This window comes from Candoia aspera, chromosome 2, assembly GCF_035149785.1.
Source record: "Candoia aspera isolate rCanAsp1 chromosome 2, rCanAsp1.hap2, whole genome shotgun sequence".
Classification (NCBI taxonomy): Eukaryota; Metazoa; Chordata; class Lepidosauria; order Squamata; family Boidae; genus Candoia; species Candoia aspera.
The window spans coordinates 186,925,226-186,938,449 of record NC_086154.1 but is presented as its reverse complement, the minus strand read 5'-3'; the positions used below and the strand labels follow the sequence as shown (position 1 = coordinate 186,938,449).

At 37.4% G+C, this 13,224-nt stretch overlaps 1 protein-coding gene across 2 annotated transcripts in view; it reads left to right on the top strand.

Moving 5' to 3' along the window:
* The window catches only part of CNTLN (centlein), a 230,503-nt gene that overhangs the window by 95,949 nt on the left and 121,330 nt on the right, over positions 1–13,224 (top strand). For both annotated transcript variants that reach the window (XR_010067314.1, XM_063295032.1), the window contains exon 9: positions 9,756–9,926. Coding sequence is in view for 1 of the 2 variants with exons in the window: in XM_063295032.1 (XP_063151102.1) it covers positions 9,756–9,926 (171 nt within the window). In the remaining variant the exon portion in view is untranslated. The remainder of the gene's footprint in view (positions 1–9,755; positions 9,927–13,224) is intronic.

Below are 13,224 nucleotides of genomic sequence, written 5' to 3'. Positions count from 1 at the left end.
GAAGCCTTAGAGTTTCTCTTGCAGATAGGAATTTCATTGGTTGCGAATTTCAGAGTGAACTGATCTAATTTTTACTTTGCAGATAATATGGAAAAATAATTACAATCCTCAAATGGTAGTCTTTGCCAAATTTACAGTGGAGTTTTAACTCAAAACTTGCATACAAAACTGCATATGATGGGAAATAGTTCAGAAAAATAATTTTCATATGTCTTTTAAAAATAAACTTTGTATTGATTCAGAAGTTAGATGAAATGGGTTTATGTCTGAACACAGGCAAAATTAATATAACTAAGTATTGACTGATTCAACCAACTTGTAGACAAATCCAAAAATATTCCCAGTCTTTTCCCAAGTAAATACCAACCTTGTGCATTCATATCATGCTTGCTTTTGATTGTTTTAACTGGGTGATTTCTAGATGATATAAATAAATAAAACAACATCTTCTGCCAGAGCCCAGTTTGACCAGTGCAGATTATTTTCAGTGAAAATTAGAGAATGAGTGAAGCAGGTTATAAGCAATAACTGGCAATTTTGGGGGCTAAGTATGAGAGATGTTAAGTGGTAGTGGTTTATTAGTGTAATATGTTACTGCCTTTAGCACATTCCTTTGTTGATGTCACAATTAGCAGCATTTGTTTGAAAGGAATATGACTGCACTTTCAAGAAGCTTTTGGTTTGTGAGCACTTTTAATCATTGGTATTTAATTGTGACAGGTAACCCCAACCTTCAACACCTTGTTACATTTGCTGCCAGGATATATATTTTCAATACATAATACTGACAGTAAATCAGCAAAATTCTGATTTTTTTTTCCTTTGAAACATTAATATGTTAGATGTATTGGGGTGTACTAAAATCATTTTTATGTTAGTGTTTTTAAATTTTATAAGCAATTTTAAGATTTTCAAGCTGCTTTGTAAAGGAAAGAACAAACCCAAATATTCTTTAAAATGAAGGAAGGGAGGGAGACTTGTTTGAAAATATATATGGGATGTATTAGTGTAGTGTCCAAACAAATATTATGATGTAAAGATACAGGATAAGAAACAGTACCCAAAGAGGCAGTTCAGACTCATGATCTGAGTAAATTAGGTTGCTAAAAAATCTTCCTGTTTAGTCTAATTTGCTATCCAGAAAGAAGTCCAGTTTCCAAATCAGATACAAAGTATGGTGCTGAAGTTTCTATTCAAAAACTTTTCACTGAATTTATTCACTTAGAAAACTAGGAAATTAAGTATCTATTTCCTCCAAGCAAAGGCAAACACAAAAAAGGAGAAAGAAAAGTACAGGCTTTATAATAGGAACAGCAACTCAACTTTAACTACTCAATACTGGCAGTATTCATGCTACTATAATAAAACTTAGGAACGTTTTAGTAATTTTTCCCCTACAATTATTCAAAATTACATTACCCTTACTGAAAACGGAACGGCTTTTAGTGGCTTAATTAAACTGTAGCTGCTTTGCCATCTGGGTACAGCTTGTTTAGCTGCTTTTCACAGGAAGATTTTTCACTGAATAAATAGCAGTTTTGTTGTTAGAAGGCAGCTGCTAACATGTAATCTTTAAAATACAAATTATATGTTCTAATAATTCATATATGTATGTTTACAAATGTATGTATAATTTTGTGGAAAATTGATTTTTTTTTTTTGAAATCTTAATTTTTTGTCACTTTGTCCAAATTATGCTTCTCTTAAGAATTGCCTTTACAAAGATAAGGACATATAATCCATGTCTTTATAAGATCACTGGTGATATCATGTTATGAGTTTTGAATAGATGCAGAAGATGAAGGAAAAAGAAGGGTGGGGGGAGAATTAAGTAGATCTGATTTTTATGGCTCAAGTGGTTTCATTAAATTAGAGTGCTGTGTGCTCCTGTTCATTAATGAACTTGTGCCATATGCTTTAGCTGTTCTGGTCAATAGCCGATAAAGAGAAGCTTGTGTTAAAAAACATCTCTGGATAAAAATATGCCTGCGATGGCTTTTATCAAAGGAGTTGCTTTGAATGCAGTAACTACTACTGAGGCAATATGGCTCACAATTTGCGACCCAAAGGTAGTCCTGCGTTATTGGAATACAGCCTACTGCGCTTCACATTACACAGATGTGAAGGCCTGATTATAGCTGCTTCATAATTAACAGTGATCCGATTTGTTTTGTGGCATAAATGGTGCATGTGTAGAACATTAGCCATGGCACTCTCATTCAAATGCAACTCAAGGGCTCAGCGGCAGGCGGGTCACGAGCTTCAGGGAGCAGCAGCACAAGTTCCTCCATATGTTCTTGCGGCATCTTACTCGGGCTATCAGTGCAAGATAAGTTCCCTAAAGAACCTAATCGTGTTCTGTAATTACAGTGCGGCTTTCTGCTGGCGAGAAATGAGGGGGTAGCGAAAACCCTCATCAGATAATTTGTAAATTACTTTACATGGCGGATGCCTAACTCAGTTGGTTTTCAACTGCTGAAATTATAAATAATTGTAACAGATGTGGCAATATGGCTGGCCTCCAATAAATGAGGCCCTTGATAATTTGGCCAACCCTTTGACAGGCCAATTTAATAAAATGTGAACAAAATCTTCTTGCTAATAATTTATCATCCCTTTTCCCAAAAGAATAAATTTAATTACCCTAGCAGTTAACAAGGTCACACCCAGATGCCAAACTCAGCTACAGTTTTGATAATGCAATCAGGAATTGAAAGGTGATGACAGCGTTGTTGTTTTTTTCATTACCTGGCTTCACGTAAACACAGGTGGTGTAGCGCTCTTGTCAGTTTTTAATAATTACAGGCCATTATGGAATGCATAGTTAGCAGATTGAAAACCACACTTTCGTGAATTTGTTTCAGTATGCTTGAATTTCTAATGTATAGAGGTGATAATACATAACAAGAATTGTTTCTGATTTACCCCAATATTGTACAAGATTTAATTTCTACAGGAGTAGTTGTACACATTTCAATGTGTCTGGTTAATAAAGCTCTACATGTTAGGAAATAATAAATAGAAGAACAAATGGGACATTTTGAAAAGAAACCAGCTGTCTTTTCAAGCTAGTACTGTATGCTACAATTTTGTACAATGTTACAAGTAGTACACTGGAAGAAATGTTAAGGTTGTCCAATCTAACTTCTTAAACAAAGCTGGCTATTATATTGCTTTAGCATGCACTAGTTAGATTTTAATTTGCTGCATATGGAAAGAGTGAGAAAAATTTACTTTAAATGGGAAGTTACTTCCTTGCACTATGAAGTATTTAATGTTTCAGCAGAAAGGATTTGAGAGCCTTCTGAACACTCATTCAGATAATTCAGTCAGCAGTGCTTAAGTTTTTCTTAGATTACTGTTGCAAGTTTGTTTCAGTGGAGTTTAGGAGGGTTAGAAGATTGCCATACACAAAAGAACTGAAGACTTAACGTAGATTTAATGGCAGAAAGGGGAAGGAAGAAGCCCAAACACTGTAGAGTTTCCTAGCATGTAAGCTCTAGATTGTGACTGTGTATAACAATAATACAGAAGCAATTAATAGAGGCAGTAGAATAATTACTGTCTGAAAGGCAGTTAGTGTCTGTAGTCTCCCAAATCTTTCTGCTGTGCTCCAGATTTATGAAACCATGTGCAATACTTTACATTTGTCAGTTGGTCTTTCCAGCCTTGCTTAATTTGTCAATATTTGCAGGGTTACATGGTACCTCCTACTTGTCAGATTTCACACCAAGACATAGCAGTAAATCTCAACTCTCCAGACCCCTAACCTGTTATCCAGCTATTGCCTTACATGGGAGAAGACTTTCAGATACACTTGGCTAGGGTAGACACTTTATTGCAGTCAAGAATAAAGCCATATATAAAGAGATGAATTGCCTTTTTCAGAACAAAGAGATTAAAGCCTTTCTACCCTTTTTCCTGTTATTTTTCTGAATTAATGGATATGTGGCAATTAGCTCAGTGGCCTTGTGCTCAGACATATTTATAGTTGTGTGAAAAAGAAAGTACACCCTCTTTGAGTTCTATGGTTTTACATATCAGGACATAATAAAAATCATCTGGTCCTTAGCAGGTCTTAAAATTAGGTAAGTACAACCTCAGATGAACAACAACACATTACACTGTGTCATTATTTATTTTACAAAAATAAAGCCAAAATGGAGAAGCCATGTGTGAAAAACTAAGTACACCTTATGATTCAATAGCTTGTAGAACCACATTTAGCAGCAATAACTTGAAGTAATCCTTTTCTGTATGACTTTATCAGTCTTTCACATCACTGTGGAGGAATTTTGGCCCAATCTTCTTCACAACATTGCTTCAGTTCATTGAGGTTTGTGGGCATTTGTTTACGGACAGCTCTGTTAAGGTCCCGCCGTAGCATTTCGATCGGCTTGAAGTCTGGACTTTTACTGGTCCATTGCAACACCTTGATTCTTTTCTTTTTTAGCCATTCTGTTGTAGATTTGCTGGTGTGCTTGGGATCATTGTCCTGTTGCATTACCCAATTTTGGCTAAGCTTTAGCTGTTGGACAGATGGCCTCACATTTGACTCTAGAATACTTTAGTATACAGAGGAGTTCATGGTCGACTCAATGACTGCAAGGTGGCTGCAAAACAAGCCCAAATCCTGTGGCTGCAAAACAAGCCCAAATCATCAACCCTCCGCCACCAGGCTTGACAGTTGGTATGAGATCTTTGTGCTGATATGCTGTGTTTGGTTTTCGCCAAACTTGGTGCTGTGCATTATGGCCAAACATCTCCACTTTGGTCTCATCTGTCCAAAGGACATTGTTCCAAAAGCCTTGCGATGTGCTCAGATGCAACTGAAGCCATTCTGCCACAGTTCTTGTTAGAGAGAAGAGGCTTTCTCCTGGCAACCCTTCTAAACAAACCATACTTGTCAGTCTTTTTCTAATTGTACTGTCATGAACTTTAACATTTAACATGCTAACTGAGGCCTGTAGAGTCTGAGATGTAACTCTTGGATTTTTTGCAATTTCTCTGAGCATTGTACGGTCTGACCTTGGGGTGAATTTGCTGGGACGTCCACTCCTGGGAAGGTTGGCAACTGTCCTGAATGTTTTCCACTTGTGAATAATCTTCCTCACTGTAGAATGATGGACTTTAAATTGTTTGGAAATGGCCTTATAACCCTTCCCAGGTTGATGGGCAGCAACAACTGCTTCTCTAAGATCACTGCTGATGTCTTTACTCTTTGGCATTGTGTTAACACACACCTGAATGCTCGAGACCAGCAAACTCCTAAAACTGTGGCTTTTATAGAGGTGGTCACACTTGCTGATGATCAATTAATCAAGGGCATTTGATTAGCAGCCCCTGGCTGTTCCTTAGCCTCTTAATATCTATGGAAGCAGTAAGGGTGTACTTAGTTGTTCACACATGGCTTCTCCATTTTGGCTTTATTTTTGTAAAATAAATAACGACATGGTATAATGTGTCATGTGCTGTTGTTCATCTGAGATTGTATGTAATCATACAACCTCAGTGAATAAAATAAAAAAATTCATTAAAGAACTGAAGCAGGTGGTTTCTAAAAGCGATGACTATTGGTAAGAATTTTGCAACCTTCTTAGAGGTTTCTGAGAAACGAACTCAGAAGGAGCAATTGATCTCATAATCACAGGAGCAATTAAAATTACTGGCAACTGGGCTATATCACCATCGGGCATTTTAATAACACTTGTGATGCACACTCAGCTTCTATATATGAGCACAGGCAAGTGTGGCTTTCATGTGGAATGTTACTTGATTGTTGTCCTAATGGGTAGCACTCCAATTCATGCCAAAATAAAAAAGTCTCCTGTTGGAACATGTAGGTTATAAAAACAGTATGTAGGAATAGTCCAAGGCTGAGAGGCTATTATATTGTAGAACAGTTGGGAAACGCTGGCTCTGTCATTTTGAATAGCTCAGTCCCAAGGTCCAAAAGTGTCAGCAAGGAAAGGCCACAATCTGCCAAGTCAATATTAATTTGCATCCTTACATAGAGCTAAACCTGTTTAGCAAGATGAGAGGGGCCAGAGAAGTTCCTCAAAAGCCAGAATTTGAGTCAGTGGTGTCCCAAAGAAGATGCAGCCTAATTCTAACCATATTTGAGTATTAGAAGTTGAGTGAATGAGGAAAGATTGGTCATACAGGCTCTATCAATTTGAATATCTAAGTCCCAAATCCTCTGCCAGGGTTTTATCCGGGCCAAGGGCAGAAAGTATCAGCAAGGAAAGACCACAATATGGTAAGTCATTGCTTGTACAATTATCTCCCTCTCTCTGCCCAAGCAAAACTTTTCTCTCTCTCTCAGAACTGCTGGTGGGTGGCAGGTACAGAAGACCTGTTGTATAGCCAGTCAGGTAGCTTGAGTTTATGGAGATTCTGCAAATAGATAGGTGCATGAATGCTACATTTGTTTATTTATTTATTAGATTTTTACCCTGCCTTTGTTTTTGGAAAGGGACGCGGTGGCGCTGCGGGTTAAACCGCTGAGCTGTCGATCGGAAGGTCGGCGGTTCGAAACCGCGCGGCGGGGTGAGCTCCCGTTGCTCGTCCCAGCTTCTGCACACCAAGCAGTTCGAAAACATGCAAATGTGAGTAGATTAATTGGTACCGCTTCGGCGGGAAGGTAACGGCGTTCCGTGAGTCATGCTGGCCACATGACCCGGAAGTGTCTATGACAACGCCGGCTCCAAGGCTTTGAAACGGAGATGAGCACCGCCCCCTAGAGTCGGACACGACTGGACTTTACGTCAAGGGAAACCTTTACCTTTACCTTGTTTTTGGAGAACTCAGGGTATCATTCATATCCAGTCTCCTGCCTCCTATTTTCTCCACAATAACCACCAATAAATTTGCCATTCATTTTCTCAAACATGCTTAGGGAGCACTTCCTTGACAGTTACAGTCAGCACTTGTGTTGGGACAATGTAGTTGATCCTTTAGAAAGGTTGAAGTTCCTGAAGAAGGCAGGAGCCATCTGGAACAGGAAGGCCTGGAAAGTACTTGGCAGCAGCTATGAGTTTAACCATAGGTGGTCTGAAATGCTGATATGAATAAGTTGTTATAACTGAAAGTCATAGGTTAAAAAGTCAGGCCAAGTGTTCTGGGTAGTTTACACACCAACAAAGTTATTGCTCTAAGTTGGCCATCAATAGTCTGCAAGATTCTGTTACTGTAACCCTATAATAAAAGCAGTATTAGCATTAATAATTTTGGTTTCCTTGTCTTGACTACTTTGAAGGGCTGACATCAATCTTGGAAGTCTGAATGTGCCTCCTCCCTCCCTGCCTTTATCCTAAAGAGAACTAGGGAGAGTCAAGTCTTGAGATGTTTTCTCAAATTACATTTCTGCTTTGGACTCAGATTTCTTTTATCTGACCATTGTCTTGGCTGTGGGTCTTCCTCCTCTTCCTCAAGGTTATTCCCACAGCCCATTACAGGCACCAACTGTGTGCTTGGTGTGGAAATTGCAGTTAGTACATAATGCAGTGGTCATGTTAATGAGGGGGTTTCCTCGCCGTCTGTGTTGTTTATTCATTCAGTCGCTTCCGACTCTTCGTGACTTCATGGACCAGCCCACGCCAGAGCTTCCTGTTGGTCGTCAACACCCCCCGCTCCCCCAGGGATGAGTCTGTCACCTCTAGAATATCATCCATCCACCTTGCCCTTGGTTGGCCCCTCTTCCTTTTGCCTTCCACTCTCCCTAGCATCAGCATCTTCTCCAGGGTGTCCTGTCTTCTCATTATGTGGCCAAAGTATTTCAGTTTTGCCTTTAATATCATTCCCTCAAGTGATCAGTCTGGCTTTATTTCTTGGAGTATGGACTGGTTTCATCTTCTTGCAGTCCAAGGCACTCTCAGAATTTTCCTCCAACACCACAGATCCAAGGCATCCACTTCCCGGCCATCTACATGTTTATTGATTGATGTTGATATGAAGTGGTATAAAAGCATATTTATAATAAATTACTATGCTACAGATTTCATGTTCGGTGATATCAAATAATCCATAGTATTGCTATAATTTGTAACATAAGTTTTTATGGTATTTTAGATAAGTTATCTTGAATGTAATATATTAATATTCTGGTGCTGCAAAGACTTCTTTGTAGTTGTTTTTTCAAGATGTTGGTGATGTTGATTTACAAAAATCTAGGTAATGTGCATCCAGTAGACTGTCTTCACCACAGGTTTCTTCATTATTTAAAAACTTTTGGGAACATCTTATAATCATGCCATCTATTTACCAACTCAGAATAACAGAAAAAAGCAGTAACATTACATTATATATATTTACTCAGGAATATCTTCCATTATATCATTAAAGCTTATTCTAAGTTAAGTGTGTATAGGGTTGCAAGTTATTTTGCTTAGTGCTTATTGTGTTTTCAGTATCTCTTCCAAGTGGCATTCTAGAAGTGTTATAACATTTTTACAGTGCTTATACCAGGGATAGGAGAGGAAAAGAAAGAACTAGTTAGAACAGGGCAAGAACAAGGCAATCTCAAAAGAGACAATAGAAAAGCCAAAAGACCAGTACACCTCCTCGCCAGCAATCAACATCTAGATGTGCAAAAATCAACACTAGGATTAACACCAGATGAAAAATCAAACAGCACAATACACCTTAATCAAAGAACTATTAACACAGTCAATCAACCAAGCTGCAAACAACAGCCCAATCAAAGAACTCCCAAGGAGAGAACAACACCCCCACCAACACAAGCAGGGCAAGCCACTGTATATAAACAGAGAGCAAGGCCCTCTCCCTGTTTGCACTGCAGATGTTGCCTAGTCTGGCAATGAAACATCTGCAAGAAAACAACAAAGCTCAGAGAGCACCAAGGACTCCACAAGGCAATCTCTTTCAGCAGATTTGGGATTTTGAACATATTATAGACTCCCTCACAAAATTGTTGCTATATGGGAGTTTTCTCATTCACAATATGGCCATTGCCAGCATGGTATACCCATTTAGCAGATGACATATTGGTGGAGTTGCTTCCTTCTACCCTCTATAGCCATTTGAATGACTTTTACCAAATAATTTTCCCTTTGCTCTTTCTCTTCACTTTTTGAAGCAGAGTGGGGCTGTAGTCATCCATTCTCTTTATTTTGTAAGAATGCCTATGGGATGTACGTAATGTCCAGGGGCATTCTTGGAAATAAAAATGGTACTGGGATCTGGTGCATTGTTCTGCAGCCCACCAGCTTCTTTTGTGGTTGTTTTGAATAAAAGGATCATCTTTTAAAAAATTAACATGGGCAGAGAACCTGGCAGGCAGAAAAGGAAATGCCCACAAGACATTGTAGTTTATGGGCACCAGATTGTCTACCCCTGCGATGGGAAAGATAAGATTTAACAAATGTATATCAAGGTTTTTATAATTAGCATATTGTTATGCAGCTAATTATCTTGAAATAAGGAGGACTATGAAATTAAATAAATTAAATGCCTGGGGCAACCGTCCAAATCATTGTGAGCAGAGGCCAAATGTTACTGGGTATAGTACAAAGAAAAGACCATAGTCCTGTGTTTGAATGTAGTATATAGAGATATTAGTATGGATCTCATTTCTTCCATTTCAGTCTCACCCCTACCTCTCTTGTATAAACAGTTGACTTTCATTATTCAAACTTACTTAATTAAAATGTAAACATGATGTCATTGCAAGTGCTACTCCTCCAAATGTTGATTTTATCTACAATATTCTAAGGTATTGTCTTTCCATTTTCTAGGAATTCCAACAATATTCTTTAATAGAGCTAAAATATCTTGTAATATCTCAAAAGACCGAAATAGAGCTTTTGCAACAAAAATTGAAAAGAGCAAATCGTTCGCTGGCAAATCATGGTCTTTGCAGCAGATTCTTGGATTGCATCAGTACTAGGGCTGGGAAAAAATACAAGGTAGGAAAGCGTTTATTGCCTTGTGTATTTGTGTCAAAATGAGGTTGGCAAAGTTTGACGTTTTGTTCTGGGACTCGGATAATAACAGTTTTAATAACTGTCAATGCTACTTATAATTCTGGAAGCTTGATCGAAGAATGTTTTTATTATCTGCCAAAGACTTGTTAAAATAACTGTTGGGAGTAGGAAGTTTTACCTTATTAAAGACTGGATAAAGGATTTTTAATTTAATGAAATTATTTAAAGGTTCAATTCTTTGTAGGATTCTTAGATGAATATTTATCACTTGATAGTGTTTGTGAGGATGTCTGTTCTTTCCAAACAGATGAAATTGAGGTTAATTTAAAGAAATCAAGTTTGAGATTTAAAGGTTCATAATTAATGGAAATGCTGAGATAGGAGTTTATACAAATAATGTTACTTAACTTTTAGAATTAATTATAGATTCTAAAGGCAGCTATTTTACATTTATTTTAATGCTTAGAAATTTTGTTTTATTCTGCTTTGAAAGCTTATGCCTTGTTTCACTGCATCATTAATCAAAACACAAATAAAACAACAATAAATTCTATTAAAATATCTGCAGAGACCTGCAGATACCCAAATGTCATTCAAATAAAAAAGATGCTCCATTTGTGGGAAGTAGTATATTGTTCTGCACTGAAACAGCTACATTGACTGCCACTTGCTTTGTGAGTCAAATTTAAGGTGCTTGCTTTGGTGCATAAAACTTGACAAGGCTTAGGCCCAAGACCACCTACTGCCGTATAGTTCACCTCATACTCTTAAGACCACAGTGAGGTACGTTGTGCAGGTCCCATCCAATCTAACATCAGCAAATTCGGCCTTTTCCATTGTGGGATCCATACTATGGAATAAATTTCTGCCAACAGAGGTCAGACAGGCCTATCTATTACACTTTAGGAAATGGCTTAAAACTTCAGTTTTTGCTCAGGTATTTTAGAGATTTTTAAACCATGATTTTCATCATTAATTATAGAATGTTTAAATTATTTCGAATTGTATATCTGTATGTTTGTAAATCACCCAGGATCATTGGCATGAGCAGCAAATAAACAAGAGAAAAAGCAGGCAATGACCCTAAAAAATTGGGGTAAGGTTAGATCACTTGAAAAAGCACCTCTGCAGTCTTGAAATTTCAGTTTCAATATAGACAAAATTAAAACAATAGTGGTTACTAAATAGTTCATATTTTAGACCTGATCTATCTATCTCCTCTTATATGGGCATTTGGAAATATCAAATTTGTGGTAGATATCATGTATGTTGGTGCCATTTTTATAAATTGATATTTCAGTGTGGGAATTAAGCTATAAGCAAACTGGCTTGGAAAAATTGTTCTGCAATGTAATTGCATAATCATAGAACTCCTGTTGCTCATGTAGGCAATGTAGAGCCTTTGGGAACTGGGAAACATACAAATATAATTAATAATAATTATTATTATAACCATCAGTAATGAAACTCTGAAACTTATGAGCTGAATGTGACCTAGCAGGACTCCTGATCCAGTCTGTAGAGCCCCAGATGTGACTTTCTTGTTCCCACAAAGCTTTATCTAGTCCTGTCATCTTTCTCTTCATGCAGAAGAACGCTGGAAAAGGTCAGTCCAGTCTTCTGTACATAGAAGAAAGTAGTCCCTTTGTTCATGTGCACAAGTAATAACATTGTTGGCATACAAAGTGCCCTTGTGCAGAATTCTAGTTAGTTCTTTTAAATATTCAAAATATTATATCTCCTCTTTCTCAGACACTGTTTTTCTATATAACTGTGCCACACGGCTTTTGAAATGAAGTGGGTGGGACCAGAAGACCAGTGAGGAAAAAAACATAACTTGAAACTGCCCCCTGCTCATTACTCTGAGTAATAATTAGTCCCTGTTTCCTTGGTATATGGACAAAAATACTCCTTTCCTTCATATCTAGGTAAAGACTAAGAGCAATTACTCTTTTCCCTCTATGTGCAAATGGGCTGTGAGAATGACCTTGGGAAACAGGAGGAAGAGCTGCAGCCAGACAACAGTCGAATAAGTGACATGTCAGCCCGCAGAAGAAACGGGAGTAGAGAAAGTGTCTCAGAAGGGACCCTCCCTAGTTCTCTGGAAAGTAAAGGCAGGGGAGGGGAGAAGTGCTTTCAGACCTGCATGATTCTGTTACTATAACCTTACAATAAGGGTAGTCTTAATACTCATGGTTTTGGTTTTCTGTCTGGACTATCTTGAAGGGCTGACACTATGTGGGAGGTAAAGAGGGATTGATCTTTAGGAAAGGAAACTCATCTCCCCAAAGATGTCATCTGTCTCAGCATAATTCCCCACCCTAAATAATAACAACAGTATTGCTAGTTTATGGAATGTTTTTGGACTGCTTTCCATTAAAAATAATCCCATCTTTTGCTCCAGTTGGTTAAATATTTGCAGATCCTCTTAATTTCCATGTGCCCTAGAAATGGAAATTAAAAATAACCAGAGAATATGGAGATTGGATTTGAATAATTGTGTTGAGCAAGAGGAGATGTTATTCTTTCTCTCTCAATATTTTTCTGATCAAAAATTCCTGTCTTCACTCCCACCTCCTTAACCTGCATACCGTAGGATACATTTATAGGGAATTATATCTAATACCTATATCAGTATTCTTCAATCCAGTGTCTTCCAAATATGTTCATTTATGTTCCATGGTGCTTGGGGATTATGGGAGTTGTGGTCCAACATATCTGGAGGGGGCTTTGTTGAGCAAGCCTGCCTAAATTGTGTCTGTTTTCTTCCCTCAAACACAGAAATGTGCCATCCAGGTATGATATGGCAGATCTACTTTGTTTTAAATATATATATTAGGAACTTTTATTCCTATGTACTTTGACAAGTAGTGTTTGTATTTTAATAGTTAAACGGTAATTAACCTTTCCCCCTTTTTAACTCATGAAATAACATTTCAAAGAAAGCGTATTTTTAAACTGAATCTCAGTCATAGGCAGAAATCTGTACTTTCTGCCTTTTTTCTGTTCAAAATTAAAAGCTAAACTCTGCCAGTCCCTTTTCTCTTTTTCAAAATAACAACTGCAATGACTTTTGGAAGAATTTCAATTCTCTTTTATTAAGTAAAAAAATATATGGAGAAAAAGTCACTTCATATTTTGCACAGTTAAGGTATTAAATCATTAAAACTTTAAGATTAATATTAAGTATTAAGATGTTGCTCAATATGCTAATCACAGTAATTGAAATTCAGTAAGACTAATCTGTATATTTAATTTGTTTTACATAAGGATATTTGAC